The 26,301-nt window shown below is 42.4% G+C and overlaps 1 protein-coding gene across 4 annotated transcripts in view; it reads right to left on the bottom strand.

Moving 5' to 3' along the window:
* Nucleotides 1-3,353: 3,353 nt before the first annotated feature.
* MTR (5-methyltetrahydrofolate-homocysteine methyltransferase) overlaps nt 3,354-26,301 on the bottom strand; it is a 79,552-nt gene continuing 56,604 nt past the window's right edge. Inside the window, exons 21-32 of one of the 4 annotated variants that reach the window (XM_075924814.1) lie at nt 25,023-25,123; nt 23,367-23,434; nt 22,547-22,667; nt 20,462-20,543; nt 14,161-14,259; nt 12,694-12,769; nt 11,408-11,563; nt 8,194-8,390; nt 6,985-7,185; nt 6,040-6,232; nt 5,175-5,287; nt 3,354-5,029 (exon numbers count right to left, since the gene is read on the bottom strand). In XM_075924814.1, coding sequence (XP_075780929.1) covers nt 4,943-5,029; nt 5,175-5,287; nt 6,040-6,232; nt 6,985-7,185; nt 8,194-8,390; nt 11,408-11,563; nt 12,694-12,769; nt 14,161-14,259; nt 20,462-20,543; nt 22,547-22,667; nt 23,367-23,434; nt 25,023-25,123 — 1,494 coding nt within the window. In that variant the 3' untranslated portion in view covers nt 3,354-4,942. The other 3 variants (XM_075924813.1, XM_014576898.3, XM_075924815.1) reach the window with 3 other exon arrangements.

Here is a 26,301-nt window from a genome sequence, read left to right as displayed (position 1 = left end):
TCAAAGGTGGAAGTGCCGCCACTTCCCCACTGCGCCCCCCTGCCTCCTCCATGGAGACGGTGCTGGGGGAACTGGCATTTAAGCCAGCTCCCCCAGCACCAGCTCCTGCTTCCCCCCCTTGCTGCCTCTCTCTGACACAGGCAGCAAGGGAGGGAGGAAAAAGACTAGTCAAGTCAACTATCCAATAAACATATGCTTATCACATAGTTGGCTAGTCGCTTACATCCCTAATATGTATATGTTTGTTCTCGCAAGGTCAGGATTCAGAATTGCAGAAGGAATCTGCAATGTACATGAAAGGTAGTTACATAGTTTTATAACTTAAGAAATGTTCATCTTTGAATAATACAATCATCTATGTAGAGAGAAACATGTTGAAAAGTGATTTTAAACCAGTGTACACACAAATTCTCCAGTTCAATCTGAATGGTCACAATGAATGGTCTCTCAAGAAGTTAGGAACTTCAGTTTAAGGTGGCATTGAAGCAGTAGACTTCTGGAATCACAACTCACTGCCCAAGGGAACTTCAAAGAAAGAGACAGCAAGGCCTGTATTTGTGATATATCTTGGTGCTGACCAGTAGGTGTGGTCTTCAGGTGCCAGCCAAAGATATCGTTCTAAATTTCTCCTCCTGATCCAGTGCTCTGAGCTTGTACAAACTGACATGCTGAAGCTGTGGGACTTATTTTATTTAATTATGTAGGAAGCCCTCTGACTAGTTTCATTTTCAGAAATCTGAGGTGGACTGACCAAGGTCCAATCCATCCCTTATATGAAATAGAGGTGCTTTCATCAGAAGTATATCTAACTACTCATGGGTCTGAAGTGAAACACCTGCTTACACTTAGGCAATATTCAATTTTATGTGATCCTTTCTTGTTAAAAGGAACAACCGATCAAAGGTACAAAGCAACAAAGCATTTATGCATGAGATTAAAGAGTGCTTAAATCCAATTCAATTCCATAGGTGTTAAACACATTAAGTGTTTTGCTGCATAGAGGTCTGAGGCATTTGTTGACAAAAGTACTCACAAAATGCTGCACTGACTTAGCAAATGGATGAGTAAGGAAGCAGGTTCAATTTTGTGTCTATCAGCCTTGACAATTACACTAAAATGAACTGAGATCTTCATGGCTAATTCTAAAAACAATCATCTTCAGAAAAGGCTGAAAGTGGTTTCGTAACACTGCTTACTTTGCACAAGCAGCCGCAAGTTAAATGATGGATTTTACTCTGGCGCTCAGCATCCTTAAGTAGTGAGACTGTATTTTATTAAATGAACCAATTTAAAATGAGTGTGTAATTAAACTCCATGGTACTAAATTGTACATGAACTATAATCACTTATTAAAATGGGTGCTCATTTTATTACTGTGTAATAAGCATTTATATGGAACACAATTATAGTTATTAGTAGTTGGTGTCATAACACCTTGTATCAACCCAAACTATACAAAATAGTTAAGAAAATCAAATATAAAAATTATGGTAAAAGGTCAGATAAGCTCACAAGAGCAACACCATTATTGATAGAATTAGTAGTATTGCCTATTAAGATTGCTTGCCTCTTCCCATTATAAGATGCTGTTTTCAATAGCTTATAACTTTGCCAAACTAATAAACTGAGTTATTTTGCAAAGTTTCAGCCAGTGGTGTAGCAAAGGGGGATGGGGAGGGTGCCATGCTAGGGGGGTGTCAATTTAGTCACCGTCCACTCCTTTTGTCATCCTTTGACTTGTCTGCTCCTCCTCTGCCCGCCGCTGCTGGCTGGAGCCTCCTCCACTTCTCTCCACCCCCAGACCGACCCTCCTCCGTCTCCGCCAGTGGGTTAGTGTGTGCAGAGGCCCAGCCCCAAACTGGCAGGGGTGGAGAAAGATGCGGTACAAGCTCCGCCCACCTCCCAGGGTCGGGCTCAGCTGTGCACCAGGTTGGGGCCCCACCATGCAGCAGCGGCAAGGGGTGTGTGTGTGTGTGCGCGCGTGCAAATGTTGCCTTTGACCCCAGGAGCATACCACGCTCGCTACACCTCTGGTTTCAGCTAAAATGGTTCAACTCTTTCTAAGAACATCCAGGACCAGATGGCATTCATCCAAGGGTTCTAAAAGAACTCAAATGGGAAATTTTTTCTCAACTATTATCTGTGGTTTGTAACCTATCCTTTAAATCGGCTTCCGAACTAATGACTGGAAAGTAGCCAATGTGACACCAATATTTAAAAAGGGCTCTAGAAGCAATCCTGGCAATTACAGACTGGTAAGTCTAACTTCAGTACCGGGCAAATTAGTCGAAACAATAGTAAAGAATAAAATTGTGAGGCATGTAGAAGAACATAATTTGTTGGACAAAAGTCAGCATGGTTTCTGTAAAGGGAAATCATGTCTTACTAATCTATTAGAGTTCTTTGAAAGGGTTAACAAACATGCGGACAAGGGGATCCAGTACATATAGTATACTTAAGATATTCAGAAAGCCTTTGACAAGGTCCCGCATCAAAGGCTCTTGTGTAAATTACATTGCCATGGGATAAGAGGGAAAGTCCTTTCTTGGATCCAGAACTGGTTAAAAGACAGGAAGCAAAGGGTAGGAATAAATGGTAAATTTTCAGAATGGAGAGGGTTAACTAGTGATACCCCAAGGGTCAGTCCTGGGACCAATCCTTTTCAACTTATTCATAAATGATCTGGAGAAAGGGCTAAGCAGTGATGTGGTAAAGTCTGCGGATGATACCAAACTGTTTAGGATAGTCAAGACAGAAGCAGACTGTGAGGGTCTCCAAAAAGATCTCGTCAAACTGAGTGATTGGGCAACAAAATGACAAATGAAATTTAATGTGGATAAATGTAAAGTAATGCACATCGGGAAAAATAACCCAAACTATACGTACAGTATGATGGGGGCTAATTTGGCTACAACAAATCAGGAAAGAGATCTTGGAGTTATTGTGGATAGTTCTCTGAAAACTTCCACACAGTGTGCAGCGGCAGTCAAAAAGGCAAATAGGATGCTAGGAATTATTAAGAAAGGGACAGAAAATAAGACACAGAATATCTTACTGGCCCTGTATAAAACTATGGTACGCCCACATCTTGAATACTGTGTACAGATGTGGTCTCCTCACCTCAAAAAAGGTATTTTGGCCTTGGAAAGGGTTCAGAAAAGGGCAACTAAAATGATTAGGGGTTTGGAACGGGTCCCATATGAGGAGAGGTTAAAGCGACTGGGACTTTTCAGTTTAGAAAAGAGAAGACTGAGGGGGGATATGATAGAGGTCTATAAAATCATGAGTGGTGTGGAGAGGGTGGATAAAGAAAAGTTATTTATTAGTTCCCATAATAGAAGAACTAGAGGACACCAAATGAAATTAATGGGTAGCAGGTTTAAAACTAATAAAAGAAAGTTCTTCTTCACACAGCATGTAGTCAACCTATGGAACTCCTTGCCAGAGGAGGCTGTGAAGGCTAGGACTATAACAGAGTTTAAAGAGAAGCTAGATAATTTCATGGAGGTTAGGTCCATAAAAGGCAGGAGACGAATCGCTTGATCATTGTCTTCGGTCCACCCTCTCTGGGGCACTTGGTGCTTGCCACTGTCGGCAGACAGGCTACTGGGCTAGGTGGACCTTTGGTCTGACCCAGTATGGCTGTTCTTATGTTCTTATGTAAGTCAATAATTAAACACACAGTTCTGAGCTATAATATTAGGCCTACCTCACAGATTATTAAAAATATTTACAAACAGTGAATTTACTCAAAATAAAATATTTATTTAGACTAAACTTGCAGCATTACCTCTTGCTTACATTCAGATCAGATGACCAAGCACAGTAATTTGATGCAAAATTCTACCAGGTAACAGATTTTCCAACACGATGTTTTCGCTTAAAAAGCAGCAACTGGGTGAAAAAACATAGCAGCTATTTCCCAGAGACCTTTTCTTCAGGATGAGTAAGCAAACATATTACAACCATAGCTTTAAAAATCAGGCACCCAAAGATTTGCCTGTAGGTAACACATATTAAAGTAAATAGCTATTTTCATCTGCAAAAGTGGTGTACAAACAACAACTAAGTTTCATAATACACACCTGTGAGGTAGGATAGATTATCCCCATTTTACAGCTACAAATGAGTCAGACAGATTACCTGTTTAGCCCAAAGACAAAGAAGACCTGTCAGAGCTGGGAGTATTCAAGACTTCCAGTTCTGTGCTCAAACTATTTAATTCTTGAGGATAATACAATATTACTGAGATTGTTTCAGAAAACCACATTACTTTAGTAGATGCAGCAAAAATAATTAAAATAGTATTAGTATTACAACTTTCTTTTTGCTACAACAGCACAGCTACATGAGCATGGGGCCTGGTTTCCCGAGCTGTTCCTTACCTAGTAAGTGAACTCCCCTTTACTTATGAGACATTCTTTTATGCTATTTTCGTGTCTTTTGGCTTGCTGATATACATGCCATTTAAATACCTGAAACCAAATTCTGCACTATTTTACCTAGTCAATGGGATGCTTCAGTGCAACTATTTGTTCCAAGATTATTAAAGTGTGAGCCAGTTATCAAAAAGCCTCCACCACTGAAAAGAAAACCATACATCTGACTTTATATCTAGCCCAGTTATAGTATCTGGGTACAGAAATGCACAATTATAGTTGAGATCTGTAGAGGATTTCAACACTATTCCCTTGACAAAAGGCATATCCATATACAAAACTATTTTGCCAACAATTAACAAACAATCAGACAAAAATGTGGTGAGGTTTTTTGATTTTGTAAGTGGCTGATACTACAAAGTGAATAGTTTCCAACGCCCCCTGAGAGCTGATCGATGCAACTGATGCAAAGTACAAGACTCTAAGTCCAGCTCTGTTCTATTTTTTGGAGAAGAAACTGGAAAGAGCAAGGCTGATGCTTGTTCCTAGCATCCCACAAACACTTATTCCAAATCATATGCCAGAATAGGCCCCAGCCATTTCTCAACCTCAGCCACTGGCATATTTTTTCTCTGTGCATAATCTTCAACCTGCAAAGAAACAATAGGAGAAAGATTATAATACACTGATTAGCAAGTCTGCATGATTCAATGTTTCTGAAATATTCAGAAACACCTATTTCAACTATTCAATCAGTTTATTTGTAGCTCAACTATATCATGGAATTGAAATTACCTGATCCTTACATATTTTACCAACAGCGAAGTATTTGGATTTGGGGTTGGAGAAGTAGAGACCTGAAACTGCAGAGGCAGGTGTCATTGCTAGTGATTCAGTTAACTGAATACCTGTAAGAAAAAATATAATTTTGGTTAGTAACAGGCCTAAGTTCTGAAGACATCTTGTTTGGCAACTGAAAATTCTGTGACAGCATTTGGCAAATTCAAAAATGCAGATTTAATGAACTAAACAGGGTAATTAATAATAGTTCAATATTCCTAGTATTATTTTTATTTAAACAAATGTATTTTCCTCTGGCACTACATTTTCCATTTGCAATATGCTGCTGATTTTTGTATCAGCAATGCAGATCTACAATATAGAAGTTGTTAGAAACAAACTAGACATTTTGGCATCTGGGAAGGGAGTATTAGGGGTTTTGGGAATATAACAAGGTAGTTTGGGATTGTGTGATTAGCAGTGAGATAACTGACATTTGAATCACCAACAGAAGAGGACAAGGGCAGTTCACACTTTCTAAGAGGTCTAATTTGAGGCTCTATACAGACTGACATACATATAACTGCATTGGTCTACACTGTTGTTCACCTTTCGAAAGTTTGCTTGCAACCATTAGGATATTAGAAATGTGTTTTTTAAAATGCAAACTAGATTCTACTACAAATTTACTAACACACAGGAGCACATCCAACTGATCATGTTCCATTAAAAAAAAAACCCTCCTTGCCTAAAGGGGAGGGGAGGACCAACTACAATGGTTTTGATTTTTGTTTTTATGCAGCTTTGCATTGGCTACTTTGTCACAAGAGTTTTAATTCCTTATTCAGGTCAAAGGGGATATAAAAAAGATTGCAGGTACCTGTTGCCTCTTCAATGTTAGCAAGTTTCCACATGGTGAGTTTTTCAGTGTGGTCTGGCTGACTTGGGTACCCAGGTGCTGGACGAATTCCATCATATCTAATCCTGCGCAAGTCTGAAATATCCAGCTGTTCATTGTTGCAATAAGCCCAGAATTCTTTTCGGACCTTTTCATGGAGCTCCTCTGCAAATGCCTGGGAACAAGTGTAAATATTCTTTTAATTTGTAGAGACTGACAATTAAACTAATTTAGTCCAGGCCAAAAATGACAGTCAGATTTCATTTATTTCTTTTAGGGACTCTCAGAATGGGTAAATAAGCATCAGACAAGCAAACTGATTCTACTAAAACATGAACACAAAGCATTTCTTTCACCAATTCTATTTTTTTGCGGGTGTTTGACAAGCCTGTGTACCGGAGGTGGTGAAGTGGCTGGTAATAGGATGACAATACATTTTGTTAGCTAGAAGTAGTGACACGATGTACAGTGCCAAGCTGTGTAGAAGATGGTTAGACCTTGCCTACACTAGGCATTTGCCCTGGTTTCAGCCATGACAGAAAAGCCAGCACCATCACAACCTTCTAGTACAGACACACAAAGCTGCTACTTGTGTCAGACGAGCTTAGCTCTTTTGGAAACTGGAGGAATTCAACTTCTGCAAATTTCAACCTTCCTTGTTTACATTAGAAATTTTGCATCAGAATCTGGCACACGACTGAAATCAATACAAACACCCACTGAAGAGAAGATCTTAGACATACTGGGTGAAATTCTCTTCACACACATTCAGTGGCAAATAATTTAATTTCAGATTTCATGAGCAGCATGCACTGTGAAATACAACACCTGCTTTTATCCAAGAAGGTAAAGAATTGACTTTCACATGAGCCCAACAAAGAGTCAGAGCAAGGTACAAGCAGCCATGCAATCAATAAAATGTGTTACCTCTGCTATCCGGTCTCCCAGTGCTTTCACCATTATGCTATTGTAGTCATCACACTGTTTCTCATATTGCTTGCACAGATTGTCTACCCCAAAGCAGGCCACAGCAAACAGGCCTAAATAGTCACAAACACCAGAGTCTAAGGGGGCTATGAAGTCTGAGAGGCAGTGATATGGGTCTGTGCAGGCAGAGTCCTTTTCGGCCTAAAAATAAAAACAAAAGAAAGAAAAAGTTGCATCAAACAAGAAAAGTCCTTTAAAAAAAGAAACAAACTCATGACTCAGGCAGACCTAGAAATGGTCCTAACTTGACAGGAGAAATCCTGTTATTTTTAAACCACAAGGACTTCTAGATTCCTGTTAAGATCAAGGAGGCAAGTATTATATGCCAGGCCTTTCCATCTATCAATCAGAGGGGGAAAAACCTCTCCTTTCAGTTCTGTACAGCGGTTCTACAAATCAAATACTGGTATTTTCTACCTTATCTGAACGTTGTGCACATAAAGCAAGAACAAGATACTGGAAAAAAGAAATGTCAGGCAGATCTGAGAAAAAATGTATCTTGATTTTGCAACAAATTATTAATCATTTGTTCAGTGGACTAAGCATTAGAAAATAAAGACCAATATAACACTGGCCATTAGGAGATGAAGCCGGTAAGTTGAGAGGCCTTTTCCATCTTTAAGACAGAAGATTTCACATTAGTTACCACAATAAGAACTGTTGGGACCTGATCCTGTAAGCTGCAGAGAGCCATGACCTACTATCATTCTAAATAGGACTTCCCAGGTGCTCAACGTTTCAGAGGGTTCTGGGCCTGGTCACTTCAAACAATTCATTTTGTGTACCAATCCAGCTGGATTATTAAACACTATTTTCAAAGTTGCACATACACCATGTACCCCTCACAACTGAAAGAATGAAAAGTGAACATAAGTGTTATGGGGAAAGGAAACAGCTTCTCAAAAATCCAAGAGAGAAATCAGAGTAGGAGGAAGACAACTGAATATAGGAAGTCACATTCATCATGAAGGGTGCCAGTGAGACTTTTCCAAGTGAAGTTTACACAGAGGCCTAGCATCAGACAGGGTATCACGAGATGACTGTTCCTTCGTAGATTGTTCTCTCAGATTATAGCTAAGTTCATTTTCAGCATGAACTTTATACTACAAATAACTTTATACTAGATAAGCAAATACTCCATCTTCCTACCTGTTGCCTTAAGCCGTAAAATGTAGCTATTGGTTCTGCAGACCGCAATGCCTCTTCCGTTGTGTATAAATGAATGTCATCTTGAACACTCTGCGCTGGCCAGAACCCAACCAGGCCCTTGGCTTGCAATTTCTTTTGCCGAATCAAAGTTTTTAGTAGGTTTTGAGCATCATTATAAACTCTTTTGGCTTCTTCTCCTATAAAAAAAAAAAAAGATAACTTTAATCAACTTTCCATCCCTCCCTGCCTACTTTTTTACAAAATAAACAAGACTTTCTGGATAATCCTCCTATTTCCTCAGTCCTCTTTCTTAGGCCTGGTCTACACTGGGCATTTAGGTTGAGCTCAACCCCATGAGGTCTATTTTCTAAACAATGAGTCCACGCTACCAAGCCCATTCTGTTGACTTTACGGGCCATTAAAGTCAATTTCTGAACTCTTGCTTTCACGAGGAGTAGCCCCTAAATTTGATCTTGGATGGTTGACTTTCCGATAGTGCAGATGTACGTTGCTGTAAAGTCGACATTCTTGACCTCCAGGCGGTGTCCTACAGTGCCCCGCAGTGACCACTCTGGCCACAACTTTGAAGTCTACTGCTCTCCAGGTGAACAAGAAAAACCCTGGAAAAATTTGAATTTAATTTCCTATGTAGCTAGTATGGTGAGCAGTCCTCAGAGCAGGCAGCACACCTGACCAGCACACTTGACTATGAATTCCATGAGTTCAAGTTCCATGAGCTCTATGAGTTCCCAGGGTCGCAGACAAGCACCAGCATGGAGAAAAACCTGGACCTCATTGCTGTGTGGGGAAGAGGAATTTCTTTTCATAAAACTACGAACCAACAAAAGAAAAACTGATATCTATGCCAAGATTGCAAAAGGCATGAAAGAGAAAGGATATGCCAGGGACTCCCAGCTGTGCTGAGTGAAAATAAAGGAGCTGAAGCAGTCATACCAAAAGACAAAGGAAGCAAATGGATGGTTTGGAGCATCATTGTAAACATGCCACTTCTATGAGCAGCTGCATGCCATCCTGGGGACGGGAGGGTGGGGGAAGCAAGAAGGGGATGACCCAACTAGCTTCCCTAGCCAGCCCACGGATTCCACCCAAGACACTCCTCTGGCAATCTTGGGAAGCAGCATGGAGTACAGCATGGATGAGGGGGAGGAGAATGATTAGCAGGTAAGTGGGGCATCGGATGTCACTGACAGCCAGGACCTTTTTATAACTTTGGAAACAATCCCATCCTCCCATGATGTCTCCCCCAGCCCTGCTAACTGTCCAACTGACACAAATTCACAGGTGAAAATGGACTAGGGAAGAGATAATCAAGGAGCAAATGCAATCCGCCAACTTGGAGAGGGAGCATCAAAGTGTGTGGAGGAATGTACTGCTGGAGGAGATGCAAGGAGAGCGTGCAGGGAACGGGAAGTGAGGCACCAGGAAAAAGTGTTGTCGTCCATGGTGGATGTGATGGACCGCATGGCGGCTTTCCAGAACTCCTTCTTAGACAGGGCAATTGACACACACATCCTCCCGTCTTATTCTTTTATTCTTGCATTTCGTGTTGGAGGAAAGCAATTCGCAAACTTCCATGAAAGTGGCCTTATTCTTGCGAAAGTTTTGCAGCCACTGCGGATTGTCCTATCACAATGCAGTCCCACTAGTCTGTGCTTGTCTGACAGCACCAGAACAGGTGTCCCACTGTGTCCAGAGGATCGAATGCCAGTGGCACTTGAAATTCGCTCAGCTCAAGTGCTTTGCAGAAGAGTGTGTGTTCATGGCTCCTGAGATTCTCTCATATTCCGGCAGACCTTGGAGACACTCTGGACATACTCCAGCATTAGATGCACTAAGGTTAATATCGTCATCATAATAATGGGATCCAGGATGGGTTTCATGCTCATGCTCCTATGGCGTCTGCGCAGATAACCAACAAGAGAAAAAAGGGCATGAAAAGACTGTTTGCCATTGGTCTGAAGCAGGAGGGGAGGGTGGAAATGAGTGCATTATGGGCCACTTGATGTCATGTACCCAGAACTCTCCACTACACAGTTTTGCTCCTAGCATGCATTGGGAGCATAACCCAAAATGCAAAGGGGTGCAGGTACTGTCCAGCCACAGTGCATCACTCTCAAAGACAACAGTAGCCACCCGACTGGGGACGCGCTACTTCGAACTACATCAAATTCTTATGCACAGTGGGGACAAGCACCTTCGACTTTACAAAAGCAGGTGCTAAAAATAGCCCTTAATAATTTCAACCTCATCTCTCAGTGTAGACATGGCCTGATTGGTTACCACAGTAGATTTTTTTATTGTTGCTAACAGAGTTACTGTATTAGAATTCGGCAGGCTGAAACAAGGTGAAGCAAAATAAGTGATATGGACAAACTATACATGAATGTACCTAAATACACCAGAAATATTGTGGTTGGGATCCTCTTACTCTCAAATGCATGACAAAATCTGTGCTGTAAACCATTACTAGTAAACATGCCATTAAGTAGGCTGCTTTAGAAGAGTGAACCACGTATCTTGTTTATCCAAAAAACACAAGACCACATAAAAATCCTTATTTTGATAGTATCTACTTTTTAGTTCCCAATTTCACTGGACACATTTACAAACTCTCGTACTGTATATTAAAAACGTCATGTATTATGTCACATCCCAAATTATCTAGCTTCCCCATATAGTTGGAGTCCTGTGTGGATACAAAATTTGTATCTGCTTCCAATCTTCAAACTTGGTCCACCAATAACCACAGCCACAGATAAAAGAGCCAGTATCTACAGATTTAAAGGGTTCTAAATATAGCACAGAAGAAAGAACACTAATTTTTAGTTGTTTGGATATGCTTGCAGCTTTATTGCATTTGTTTCAATGATATTTTAAAAGTACTTTTCAGATTATACAAATGGAAGTTGAGGCCTTCTAGTAATGTTGTTCAACAATAAATACATAGATATATCATTCCTATTATCAAAATGTTCTCTACTCTTTTGACATACCAGTGAACTCTTTATAGTTGGGGCCTAAACATTTCTCACCTAGTATTAATTATTGATCTTTTGTGCTAACATCTTATTAAAATATTTTCTGATTCAATCAAAGATGCCGCCCTGTACTTGTGTGCAATCAGAATATATAATTGTAAATAACTGAACTGCCTTCATCACCTTCATGCAAGGAATTCTATTTCAATACTCACCCACTGCTTTATCGTTAAAAATTTTAGGAAACCCTCTGTTGGGATATTTGCCTCGCAGTTGCCAGACATCAAAAAAAGGCTTCCAGTCAATGTATTCCATCAGCCTCTCCAGATCATAATTTTCAAAAACTTGAGTGCCAAAGAATTTAGGTTTAACTGTAGGAGTTTAAAGAAGTCTGTCATTAGCGAAATACTACGTATTGCTGAATCTTTTATATATACACTCCATAGCAAGTAAACACAATTCATCACCACCATTTATGACTTTGTTTTCTCCTTCACTATGCTTTTGAACCCTTATCAATATCTGCACACCACAACCAAGTATTTAAAAGTTGTCATCCTTTATAAAAGACTGTTACGATAAATTAAGTATTGTATCACTATTATCTGATAAACTAGTTTTGCATTAGTTTTGACACGAAATTTAAAATTCCTTTATCAGTTCATCCAACTCAATACTGATTGGTATTTAACTGTGCTAGACTCTTGAAGTTACCTTGTTTATCAGAGACTTAGAATAGGTCAGAACTGGGTAGATGCATGGACTACTCTCCACTAAATGCCTTCTATATTGATGTTTTTAGATCCAACTTTTCTACACAGACATAGCCCAATTCACTAGAGTTGTGTGCTGTAGAATTCCACATGAAAGTTAGTCTGAAAGCTAGAAGAGCTTTACCACACATCCATGTACATCCGCAATAGGGGATCCTTGTTATGATACAACTACTAGTCCAGCACTTGCTTCCCTCCCACCTTATTTGCTACTTCAGTAGAGACCTTCATAATGATTAAGTTATTGGAAACTGAGTGCTGCATTTCAGCCTTGGGAAAGTAGGCACTATTGAATGCACACCAAAGGAGGTTGTGGAATCCTTGTCAGGAATGGTCTAGTTATTATTTAGTCTTGTCTTGAGTGCACGGGACTGGACTAGATGAACAGAGCTTACTTCCAGTCCTACATTTCTCTGATTTGATTACATGTATTATCATGGATCTATTTTAAAATAAAGTACAACACTCACTTTCGGGCAACGTTTAAAATATTTAAATAGCCATGTTTTTCTGAAACTGGAAATCAGAAGAAACAAAAATAAATATAATGGGGCCAAACTAGGGGAAAAGAACATTTAATTTTAGGTGACTGATCTCCCATTTGTGCAACCACTCCTCAAATTCAACAGATACCAATTTATTTGCAAGTCATGATACTCCCTGTGAGAGGAGATCCAGTGTGGTTATGCAATACAGTACTCAGTATCCAATTAAAAATGCAAACTGACCTGGTTTACAGTCTGACAGCCAGTCATTATGGAAACCTTTTCTCCTGGCTTGCTCTAATGACAAATACCTTCTTTCCTGTATGGAAATAAACGGTATATTTATATAACCTCTCCGCTTTGAACAAAGTAATTTCAATGGCCTCGTTACAGCCTGAAATAATGTTGCTGATATGTCTGACAGTTTTAATTTAATCAACTAGCAAGTACCACGGCAAGACTAATATAAAATGTACTTTGCAATGAATTAGTCAATTTACTGTACTATTATTAAGTGACAGACATTTCTAGTTGATCTAGCTTCTAAAGATCATCAAGCATTAATCTCACCACACAAGTTTAAGTTCCTTTGTTTGTTCAACCAAGTGGGTGCAACTACATAAGAAGGTGCTGCATTTTATCTCTGTTAACTAATCTTACTCAGAGCAAGCCTAGATGTCGTTCGTAAAAACACCAGTGGTTGCCGGTACCTAGGATGAAATCTTGGTCCAACGAAGTCAATAAAAATTTTGCCGTTGACTTCAGTCAGCTCAGGAATTCACTCCTGGTTTACACTTAGCTTCTCAGAGATGCTGCACCAGTTATGGTGCAGTTTAGGGATGTTAAAATGGGGTGTTTTTTTGATAAACGTGTAACCACTGAAAATTTCAACGGTTGCACAATTACACGTGTGGGAATAAGGTGAGGCGGCTCCACAGGAGCTGGTGTAGGGAGCTGGCTTTTAAGCGAGCTCCCCACGCGTTATCGGCTCCTGTGGAGATTCCTGCCCATTCCTCTTCTCCACACATAATACTGCCTCTGACACAGAGGCAGCAGCATGTGGAAGGGGGCTGTGTGTGGAGCCGTGAGGGTTAACCAATGAACCCAGGCTCACTGGTTAACCATTTAAATGTGCACTTATGAGAAACTTTAAGCAAGGTGTTCCCAGCAGAGGGCCCTAAGCTTTGGAATCAACTTCCCTTGCACAGAGACCACATTAGAGATGGCTGACCTTTGGGCATGCTTCTTTGTCTTGACACAAGGAAAACCTAGGTGTCATCTTCAGCACATATGGTAGCCACATCCCTCGTATTCAGTTTGTCTCCAAGTCAATTCTTCCTCCTTCCCAACATTCCGAAAAAGCAACCTTGGCTGTCTTTTTCAGACAGCTAAAACTCTTCTCTAGGCTCTCATCTCCACTCCTCTGTAGGTCCCTAATCTTGGACTCTACTACAGTGTAAATATTCAACCATGACCATCGGGCCTTTCCTAAGTGAGAGCTGAGACTTGGGTAGAGTTTCCTTTGTGGCCTGACACAATTCCATTTCATGCTGTCTTTTTAAAAATTGATGACTTTGCACTATCTATGGATGTAAATATGCCCAAAGAAAATCAACATATGGAATTTGTTTTATGAACAATAATGATATAAGGACCAATCATTTTAGAAGGAAAAGAATTAAAATCCATACACAATGCAGTTTTATTTACCTTGAGAGACTCATAGTGGTCCTGTCTGATGTCTTCATACTCCTCTATTATTTCTTCAAAGAAATCATCTCTTAGGTTTTCATCTAAAAGCTGAGAGCACTGGGAAAGTAAACGGGCATTTTAGCATTAGGAAGGCTGCTGCGGCATGGACAACTCTGAACTTCCAAATGAGTCATCGGCCTTTCATACTCCAGCTTCTAAGGGTCTTGTGACCAACATAGCAATTTCATTGGAAAACCTTACGAATTAAGATCTAGTACATTTGGGGTCCAGTGTATTGCTTGAAAGGTTTATGTGTAATTGTGGGCCAGGGTTATACATAGCCTCTACTCTGGGAGGAGACAGGATGTGAACCCTAGCAAACGTTATGAATTTCAAGGTATTATACTCAATGATGTGCCAGACAAGAATCGACTTTTGTGATGGTGACAAGTGGTCTGCCTGGGAAGTCCCTACAGAGAGGTAAATACAAATTACCCACCTTCATTCATGTAAAAACTCAGTTGCTGGAAGCTACACTCTGACACGAGCACCGCTGTCTACTGACTACCAGTTCTTGGTGTCGCAAGATCAACGGCTCCAGCTCTATTAAGGAAGGACTGACTGTGCTGGGTGTTTTGAACTTGAACAGAAACTCCCTTTGTAGGGTTGGAAAGCCTGACTCCCTGCCAAAGCCCTTATTGGAGTGGGGGTGATCTCTGGTAAACTTATTAGTATTTGTGTAGATGTTCTTGTTGTTTTAATATGTTTTCTCTGTAATGGATTCTCTTTACAAATAAATGTTTGCCTAAGAGCTGTGTAGTAACTTGTGACTGCTGGCAATCCCAGTCAGGAGGGAAGACAGACTCAGGTGCGTGATCAAGAGAAGTGATGTCTAAGGAGCCAGGAGCCCAGAGATTGGGACTTTGGTGGAGTTCAGAGGGGGAATACAGGTGCAGACACCCTGAACTGGGAAATTTCTTATCTAGCTCAGAGTGAGAATGAGGAGCCCAATCCCATCACTAAACTATCAGTGAGCTAGTAAATCATCATATTGTAGATAAGAGACTAAGTCAAATATTTTAAAGCTATACAGGCAGTCCCCGGGTTACGTACAAGATAGGGACTGTAGGTTTGTTCTTAAGTTGAATCTGTATGTAAGTCGGAACTGGCATCCAGATTCAGCCACTGCTGAAACTGATCAGTTTCAACAGCAGCTGAATCTGGACGCCAGTTCTGACTTACATACAGATTCAACTTAAGAACCCCAGGCATCCCCAAGTCAGCTGCTGCTGAAACTGATCAGTGGCTGATTCCAGGAAGCCCGGGGCAGGGGCTTCCTGTAGTCAGCCGCTGGTCAGTTTCAGCAGCGGCTGACTTGGGGACGCCTGGGGCAGATCAGCTGGGGTGCTGCTGGGTTGGTCCAGTAGCACCGCCGCTCCTCGGCGCTACTGGACCAACCCAGCAGCACCCAAGCTGCTCTGCCCCAGGCGTCCTGATTCAGCCGCTGCTGAAACTGACCAGCAGTGGCTGAATCAGGACGCCTGGGGCAGAGCAGCTGGGGTGCTGCCGGGTTGGTCCAGTAGCGCCCAGAGCGGCGCTACGGGACCAACCGGCAGCGCCCCAGCTGCTGTACCACAGGCGTCCGGAGCAAAGCCGCAGAGCACGGGGGCAGCGGGACAGCCCAAACGCGCCGTGGAGCAAAGACGAGATGGGGAGCAAAGCAGAGCAAAGCTGCGGAGCACGCGGGCAGCGGACAGCCCAGATATGTCTGGGCTGTCCGCTGCCCGCGTGCTCCGCCGCTTTGCTTCCTCTCCCTGGTCTGCTGGAGACCAGGGAGACGGCCCCGTTCGTAACTGCGGATCCGACGTAAGTCGGATCTGCGTAACTCGGGGACTGCCTGTACTTCAAACTAAAACCAACCGGTGCAGCCAGGCTATACCTTCTAGACCTGTCTTCCACTGTCAGCTCTCAGACCTTTCTGGGAGTGCTGAGAAACAAACCCCAGAAAGGCACAGAGAGTCAGATGCACCCTGACTCCCTCTTCCTTGCTGTCAAGACTCCTTCAGATGGGACCAATCCTACTTGTGGTTTGCTTCCCCATTACCTGCACCCACTCTTGTTCCTGGTCCAAGAGAACTGTTGAAAACCATCTGAATATGGAAGGAGGAGACAGGGACTCCCCGGAGACATGACTCTACAGGTGTCTCCACCTGCCAACAGCCACCCCATCCCTCACTATAAAGTCAAAATAAAGCCTAGGACATTAGTTAGTCCTGAGAAAATGTCATCCTAGGAGCAGGGATGTTAGATATCGTGCAACTAAATAGTCGTGTAGCCACATGAAATCTTAGTGGTTACATGACTATTTGATAGTCTGCAGGGGCGGGGCTGGCAGGATTACCAGGGAGCCCCCTGCCACCCCACGTTGGGCAGAGCAACCTCTGTCCATGGGGAGCTCAAACCCCCCATGGACATTAACTGCTGCTGCGGACCAGCATCTGTCTGCAGCAAGCCTGGGCCGCTGCAGACAGAGGTGCTTCACGGCAGCCTGCCTTGCCCGTCCCTCCCCGTGCTGCTGCCTTTGATAGAGACAGCAGCACCGTGTGTGTGGGGGGGGAAGGGGCACCAGCTCCTGCCTGTCCCTGCTGCCCACTGCATCTGCTTGAAAGCCAGCTCCCCGTGTGTATCAGCTCCAGCCTGCCCCCCTCACCATCTGTGCTGCTGCCTCTATATCAGAGGCAACAGCGCCAGGGGCCGGGCAGATTTGGTGCTTGTGGGGAACCTGCTTAAAGCCAGTTCCTCACAGGCACCGGCTCCTGCTTTCCGCAACCCTGCTGCCTCTGATACAGCAAGGTGGTGGGGGAGGGGAGAAGGAAGTATGTGTAATTGACAAGATTAACCAATAAGCCCGGGCTTATCAATTAATCGTGTAGTCGACTACACATTCACATCTCTACCTAGGAGCCAGATATATGTTAGTCATTTGTTAATGGCTAGTGTGACGGAAAGGAACCCGCTGAAAATGGCCAATACTTCATACACAGAGAAAAGAATAAATTAAACTACACCTACCCACCCTGTGACTATGGGGAGGTGGCAAGGGGTGCAGTCACTCATTCTGTTTTCACTGCCAGATAAAAAGGGCAGCATCTGGCACCCAATTACAGCCACATAGCGCTGCTCAGAAGAGAAAAAAAGAAGGAGCTGCAAAGACACCATCCTCTCTCCCCAATGAGGAAAGGCGCTTACAGAGAAATCAGAGGATATGCAGAGTAAGTCTACTGGGGAGGGTACAGGGAGAAGAGGCACAGCATGAATGTGTAGAGAGGCAGAGGCACTGTGTGATAACATGTTCCTCCCCTACCAACCCTGAAGCAGTTAAAGTGCTTTAAAAAAGTTTGATGAACCTTATAGGCTGCATCTGGGGGAGAGTCAGGCTTTAATGACCAACATCAATTGAGGATGAACCCTACCTAGGCAGGGAGTTGAGAGCAGAAAAGGGCTTCAAAGGAGAGGGTCTGCAGTCACTCTCTGAGCACAAAGAGGCGAGTAACAGAAAACCCAGGAGGAGAAAAAGCCCTGGGAACCTGTCCCTGAAGGAAGAGATTTTCCTACAGGAGTTAAGGGGGAAGAAAACCTGTGGAAGGCAGAGAAGGAAGAAAAAGAAGGGAAGAGCAGTCTCTGCTGAGACTGCATAGACCTTGACTGCTGCTGACAGGATCCCATGGGTTGCAGCTTGGGGTTCCAGCTTCCCTTTCTGACCCTCTGGAGAGGTAGCACAGAGCACTGTCTGGGACAGTGCACAGAGTAGCTGGTCTGGGGAAGTCTAACACCTCAGAAGAGGAAGACTACACAGCGGCCTAGACAGAGGGTTGAGTCATGTGCGAGAGTGCTGTGAAGTATGGGAGGAGAGACTACCAGCGTGACAGAGTGACATACGCAAGTGGTCACCAGAGCAGACAAGAGCTGATCCCCTAGTTGCAACTTCACGGGAACGTCCCAACAACGAAAATCCTTGCCTCACACAGTGTCACTTTGCTGAAGGTTGGTGGGAAAGAAAGAAGTGTGTGTTACAAAGCATGTTTTGACGGCATATCTAATGGAGTTAGGATCTGGCTTCTTGAGTCTTTCACATGATTAAGACATAGGTTTCTTTTTATCCAGGTTACCAAAAAGACACTGTGTTTTACTAAGGCACAATGTTTTATGCTCCCTGTGTAATACTATGAGAATTCAGCCTGGACAGGGAAGTGCTGAGGAGAAGACCATTAACTGAGACTCTCAGCAGGCCCAGGAACCAGGCCAAGGCTGAGCCAGAGAATTACAGTCTTTTCTATGAGCTAATTTTCCTATTCAGATTACTCTGCTCTACTGAGCAACGCCACATACTCCTTAACTCCCTTGCTGGGCAGTTCGAATGCACCCACATCCGCTTTAGCCCTATACTTTTGTAACACAGTTACAGATCGGAAGACAATGAATTAGTAACTAGCCCCTCCCCCCCCCCACACACCCCAAATAGCTTGGCATTGCAAACTACCCTGAATTATCATCAAGGTCTGTCACTGTAGTTGTGGAACCGGTATTTAAACCTAACAGGCTAGCCAATGATAGTAACTGAGAAGCAAGTCAGATAGAGACAATCAGGAAATCCTAAGAATATCTCAAGTGAGAAAACTGCAATTAGGAGATGGGGTCTGTGTTAGCATCTTTTTTCAGTTCTCTGCTACAACCCCAAACTCAGGCAAGATAATGTGGAATTAAAGAAACTTTTTGTTTTCCACAACGCTGCTTAGTTTTTGTCTGGAGCAAGCATTTCTGAATAATGCACCCAATAATAATAATCGTACCACCTATCTTGTACAAGAGTCTTCACATCCCATGAATAAAATCCTTGCTCCACTCAGGTCCTGTCATTGACTTCAGTGGTGCCTGGATTTCATCCCGCGAGTCTTTAACTCTTTAAGTATGGTTCATCTGGTTTGGGGGTGAGAGGAGAGGGAGCTGAAGTTTTCCTCCCACAAAACTGGTAAGGGAGGAGGGTGCTAATGCACAGAAATCCTCTGTCTCATTGGAGCTGCTTTACTCCAGGGAGATCAACGTAAAGGCAGCGCAGAGGCACATGGCTCATCTTTCATGCCAGCAGCTGCTTTCCCTGGGAATGTCCCATCAGAGGGTAATTCAGAAGAGGGAATCCAGTAAGATAATGCAGACCCTCCCCCCCCGCATTAGTGTTAGTGTTAACTCTAGAGGAAAAGTCTCCTTGGGCCTAGGTAAGGAGAAGTAACACCACAGAGCACAGCTGTCCTCTGCCAGCACTGAGCAGACCCCCTTAAGAACCTAAGAACATAAGAACGGCCGTACTGGGTCAGACCAAAGGTCCATCCAGCCCAGTATCCTGTCTGCCAACAGTGGCCAACGCCAGATGCCCCAGAAGGAATGAACAGAAACAAGTAATAATCAAATGATCTCTCCACTGTTGCCCATTCCCAGCTTCCAATGGTGAGGCCAGGGTCACCATTCCTACCCATCCTGGCTAACAGCCATTGATGGATCTAACTGCCAAAGTTGACCTGCTTGAACAGTGAAGATTCACCACAGTGAGCTGAAGTGGGGGATCTAAGCAACACATTTTGCTCCATATCACCATGGGGCCAGCTCTCAAAGTGTGAGATGGCTCTAACTGATAAACCAACAAGTTTCTGTGGAATAATGTTTTAATCCTCCATCTCATTCATATCTTGGTTATCTCCTGATAATGTGGACTGTTACTTCAAAAGGTGAGATGCCTCATGTTCAGCTCATGTACTGGCCAGCAAAAGACACTGCCAAGACAAAAAACTACTTCACTCTCTGACACTCTGAGCACTTCCCAAGCTGGTAATGAACTCAGGCCAGCCTAGAAGCCAGGGGGGTCCTTCACCACCGGTTTACCTCCTCCTGGTGACAGTGTCATGATCAGTACTACTATGTAGGCCTTGTCTGTAGGAGTTAGTTTTTAAAAAGAACAGCTAGCAAAAAGACGCTTATTGGGAAATTCTTCAAGTGAAAAGTCAAGGCGCCAGCATGGATGTTGTGCATATGCAACCTTTGCTAAGGGTCGGCTCAAGACTTATGTACCCTTTCTTCTCACTGAAGCTCTCAAAATACACTTCAGTGCAATTTCACTGATGCACAGGCCTTGATCCAACCCCCTGCATAGGGAGAATTTTATCCACAGTCAACTTGCAGCATCAGGCCAATCCTTATAAAACGTACAGCCTAAGGGAAGGGGGCAAGGTGTGTCTCTGTGAGAAGGAGAACCTGATCCAGAACTTACAACCACCACACTCTTGGATGCATCCAGGACATGAATGACTGGTGCACTGTACCGAGGGGCAATTTTCACAGCTGTATGTGTTCTGAAATGAGAAAACAGAACAAAACTTTCCACATCAACAAATGCCAAAAGAGCACTTTCCTGCTCAACTTCTGCCCACCATATACCTTTACACCAGGATTTATGCCACTGCAGAATTTCCAAAGGAGTTGCACCCACTTGTGCCAGAGTCACATTTTAGCCACAATTAGGGTATGTCTACACTACCCTCCTAATTCGAACTAGGAGGGTAATGTAGGCATACCGCACTTGCAAATGAAGCCCGAGATTTGAATTTCCCGGGCTTCATTTGCATAAACCGGGCGCCGCCATTTTTAAATGCCGGCTAGTTCGAACCCCGTGCCACGCGGCTACACACGGCACGGAGTAGCTAGTTCGGATTAGGCTTCGTGGAATGAGGAGTACAGCTAGTTCGGATTAGGAAGCCTAATCCGAACTAGCTACTCCGTGCCGCGTGTAGCCGCGCGGCACGGGGTTCGAACTAGCCGGGATTTAAAAATGGAGGCGCCCAGTTTATGCAAATGAAGCCCGGGAAATTCAAATCCCGGGCTTCATTTGCAAGTGCGGTATGCCTACATTACCCCGCTAGTTCGAACTAGCGGGGTAGTGTAGACATACCCTTAATAAATTATAGATGCTAAAACATTCTCTGCAATGACCATCTTTTCCAGGGCTTCCGCTACCCTTAAACACCTGCTTCCAGCACCGCTGAATTGCACACGTGGCTACTTGGTTTTGACAGATGGCTCTGGGTTCAAGCCCTTGCTATGCCACTGAATTCTTGTGTAACCCTGGGCAAGTCACTCCTTTCTCTGTGCCTCAGCCACCCACCTGTAATATGGAGATAACACCCGTTCCCAAATCAGAGATATTCTGAGGATAAAGACAGTGAGGTTTTGAGATTCTACAGTAATTGGGGCCATATAAGGAAAGAATAAAAAATTATATTTGGGAGGGCAATAATTTTTGATGGGAGGCACTCCAAGAGTTTGATAAGTGGTTAAGGGCCACACTCTTTTAAGATATTCCTACAGTTCAAAAGCAGAGGTGCCCTTATCAACTAATTGAATAGCTGATGGAAATCCCATTGACTATTCAATTAGTTAATTTAACATCCTTAGGCTTGTAGGTTATTTTTAAGTTTACATTCTAATGCAGGGTGGACTGCTGTGACAGTAGAGGTCTTCTTAATCTATTCAGTCCCTGCAGTGTGTTATTGGACCATTGTGAGAAGGCCAGCTGGTCCAGGATTCAGGACAACACAGAACACCAATCAGAATACGCACAAGACGCTTGGTACAGAAAGAAACAGTACTAACTGCTTTGATAAAGTCAAGAACTGACCTCTGCAACCTCCAAAACTGTCACCTGCTTAAATACATCAAGGTTAATATTAGATGTCAAGACAGCTGTCAATAGTGTTCTTCAGAAAATCATAATGGTGACACATTTTAATTTTAATGTATGTGAGGCAATGTGCCCACAGTCCCAAAACTGAGACTCCAAAATTCTGAATATAGCTGCATGTAGGCAAGTAGCCAGCATCTGTCCACCTCAGCCTGCTTCAACAGGGCCCTAGGTTCAATCCTCAAGGTGCTGATCCAGGAAAGCATGGACTTGACGCATGTCAAAAGGCCCAGTCAAGTCAATGAAACCATCATATGCTTCAAGTCTAGCTCAAGGTGAGTCTTCATGGTCATCAATCTGCAAACAGACACAGCACCCTGGAGATCTGTCATGATGATGATGGCATCATCAACATACGATTAAAGTTAAATACTCTCAGAAATGCTTGGCTGGAGCCCAGCCAGACTGCTCAGCACCGTGCATAGAGGGCATGAGTGAGGGTGGGGTCTGGTCCATGGTGTTACAAGTGTTTTAGGAATCCCCAGATGAAAATTATAACTGAACATGGCAGGGGAGAAGAATCACCCTATGTATTATAAGGATTTTTTAAAGTTTATTTGACCTGTAATGGTATTTTAAAAATACATTTGCTCCCCTCCCTCAAAGTATCTTACTTACTTAGAAGTAGTTGCTCCTCCAATCAGCAAAGGAATCTTTATCTCTAATCTCTCCATTTCCTTGGCAACAAATATCATTTCGTCCAAAGAAGGTGTGATAAGACCAGATAGGCCAATTATGTCTATGATAGATCAAAGAAAAATGGGTTAAAAAATCTTACCTGGGAAAGGATAAAAATATTACACAATTTTTTACCCGTAATTAAACTTTAAACAGAGAGAGGTTTGTTGATTTCTGCACTATGAATGACCTAGTCACTGGCGGAACCCTATTTTAACATCGTGAAATTCACAAATTGAAATGGTATTCTCCAAATGGCAGAGAGAAGAACCAGATTTACTGTATGATCAATGGCAATGGTGATGTTCACTGACAGATGTGAAAGTGAAAAGAGCTGCAGAGATTGGCAGCGACCACCATTTAGTGGCAGCCTTCATCAAGCTAATGCTGGGATGTGTGAGTACACCACACAAGGGACATAGACATTATGACATTGACAAGCTAAAGTCCCCTGAAATACAGAAACCCTTTGGTAAGCAGTTAAATAACTAGTTTCAGGTACTTGAAGACCTTGATGAAGAGAAGGAGAGTGCAGATGACGAGGTCAAAAAGTGGGATAAGATAATATCAATTTATATTAAAAAAAAATAAGAAGAACAGTGAGGCCTGTCTAGGCTACAGGTCAAAGAGAAGGAATGAGTGAATTGCATTCCCCTACTGCTCAAAAGTTTCTCAAACTTTCAAAGTATAATTAATTAATAATACAATTTAAAGGTGTTTAAAATTAAACAGTTGATAAGTAGAAATGAAATCTTTGTACCTGCTTTGTTTTCAATAGCAGCTCTCAGTATTTTATCACATGGAGTCATGACTCCTAAATCGATAACTCTGAAAAGAAATGAACATGACATTTAAAGTTCACAAAAAACAGACCATTTTGAATGAAGGTCAAAGCACTTCATTATAAACACTGGTCCAGTACTGCAGCATTCTGTTGTAGAGGAAGACCACAGAAACCTCACTGTGAAGGCAAAGGGATGGATTCCTTTTTACAGATGTATTATTCTTGGAAATATCAATGACCGTGAAGGACTTTTAGTTTCTGAAGGGAATTCAGATGATAAAGTATCACAGAAGGAGCTGAAGGGGGACAGAGTAACTTAACGTTTAACTTTTTTTGAAAAAACCATGGGTTTTTTAACATATTAAAGGAGGGATGGAGGAGAAACAAATGTGAATTTTAAAAAACCTTAGTAGTATAGAAAGCAGCACTGTCTTGATATAAAAAATTAGCGGCTAATAAATATGTTTTATACTAAAATGCTGATAGTACTTCATTTTTCTGTTCAAATACTAATGTGGCAAACAAAGGCTTTTAAAAAGTAATAAGCAGTAAGTTGCTGATGGTAAAATATTAAAGTGGTAAATTTTAGATGGGCGGGAAGGTGGAGAGAGAAACAGAAAGAAAAACGAATACATGCAGCTAACCTCCAGGCTTAAAAAAATGCACTTACTCTAGGCAACTGAAGCAACTTGTACCATGAATTTATGCAGGATCTATGCTTTCCTTTAAAAGAAAAGCCCAACTTTCTATTCCTTATGATTGTGCCAATAACTTTCCAAATACATTTATTGTAAACCAAAACAGTGTCACCTTTCTGAGTCTGCAGGCTGTTAGCACAAATGACTCTGCTGCTGCTCATAACTGTGCAAAGCAGCAGTGGAGGAAAGCTAACTAGTCTCTGGTCAATTACACAAGCTGCTATTCAGAACCCTGTGGGCAGCAGTGAAACCAGCAAAAATTATGTAAATTCCTGGTAGGGCAGACAACTGAGTTATTCATGAGGAAAAGAAACCAAACAAAGTGTCAGGAAGGAGCCAAGAATCCAAGTACTCTGCTTACTGTTAATCTTCACCTTTGCAACAGCCAAAATGTTCTGGATAAAGGACCAAAAAATAAAGCTTAATCTATTTTCCAGCAACTAGAAAAGGAAAGAACTTCAGATGTATAAGATGCCTATTAGACAGAGGTGGAGATGAAAGACAGGCTTCAAGCAGGACAGTACCCTGGCTGAAATCCTGTTATTGCTCTCTTCCTAGCAGCTGATGGGTTCTGGACATCAGTGTGCTGCTCCCAGATTCTGAGCTTAAAATTTTAAAAAGCTATTAAAAACCTTCACACAAACTTGAAACTTTCAAGGTCTTGTGGCTATGAAGAACAGCTTGAAAACATGGAGCTTGAAGGCTCAAAAGCAAGATGGCATGTAAGAGTATCCTAGAGCTTATTTTTCTTCTAAAATCATGGTTCTTTTGGTTGTTGCTTTTTAACTCATGGGGCTTGCAATCCTGCCCCTTGCTTTTGCCTTATTCTAGTTTCTTCTGACATACTAAATTGTACCAGAAAGCATTTAACTGTAAGTTAGCAGATAATATTATACTGTACAGAAAACAGGGATAAAAATGGCTAGCTCGTTACCTGAAATTGTTGCAGCCCAATACCACTCCCACAATGTTCTTGCCAATATCATGTACGTCTCCTTTTACGGTAGCTAGCACTATTGTGCCATGGTAAGGGTCCTGCAAGATGAACACACATCTCAGTATTTATAATTGTGGGAAAGGAAGGCACAATTTGTTTGTTCAGCTCCTAGTACAATGGGGTCCTAGTCCATGAGTGGGGTTCCTAAGTGCTACTGCAATACACATCAATTTTAATGAGAGTTATTACCTGAAAAGTAACTGATTTTTACATCAAACTGTTTAAAGGCAAATATGCATAGAAGAATTACTGTGACTGGATATATTGTTCTAATTCAAACACATGGGCTTAGACTGATTTAACTGGTAAACTGTTTTAGAGCAAAACCCTACTTAATTCAGTGTTAAACAGACTAATTTGTGTAGTACCTTGCCTCTTAAAAAAAAAAAACTATTGCACTCAATAGCTTAATTAGAAAAAATATTTAGAATGGCTCCTGATGCTCAGAACCAAGTGCACATATACGTCTTGAGGATAATTTTGATCTATTTTGATTTTGTATTCAAAGAGAAGAGAATTAAGAATGGGAAGAGAACAAAGACTGAAGTGTCTCACACAGCAAGAGAGTCAGAATCTTGTACAAATCAGCAATAACATGCCAGACTCTCTAGTCCAAATTAGCTATTTTATACTACTCAAGGTGCAACAAATGACCCAGATTCAGGACATCCATGGCCAGCAGAGAATTCCCCTTTCAGAGCAGAACCTACCCAAGGCATAAATCTGAACAAAGAAGCTTCTGCACCAGTATACTCCTCACCTTGGCACTAGGGGCACTGCTGGAAGCATGACAAAACCAGAGATCCCTTATACTGATCCTCCAGTGATTCTCCCTTCAGCACTTTATGTCAGGGGCATACCCTATGGCAGGGGCATACCCTAGGCTGCTACAATGCAGTGTCTGGGCTAGTGCTGGAAGCAGGAACAACCATAGTCTCCAGGATGGGTTCCCTTTCCTTGCAGAAACCAGGAAAAGGGGAGAATATTGCATATTAAAATACAACAAAAATATACATTTTGAGTATTTTATCTCTTGCACGGATCTAGGAACAGACAACAGATCTCCTCTCTGGGGTGCCAGGGTGACTTTTCTGGGCTTGCTAGAACACTTTCTATTACGCATCTCCATAAATTTCTGTGTACATAAATATAATACTGAACAGCACTTCTGTTTTTTAGGAGAGAGGGCATGAGAGGACATCATGCTTAATGATGA

The sequence above is a fragment of the Pelodiscus sinensis genome, chromosome 3 (assembly GCF_049634645.1).
Source record: "Pelodiscus sinensis isolate JC-2024 chromosome 3, ASM4963464v1, whole genome shotgun sequence".
Classification (NCBI taxonomy): Eukaryota; Metazoa; Chordata; order Testudines; family Trionychidae; genus Pelodiscus; species Pelodiscus sinensis.
Note: the sequence above shows the minus strand (reverse complement) of the source record. Positions and strands in the feature narration are given on the sequence as shown.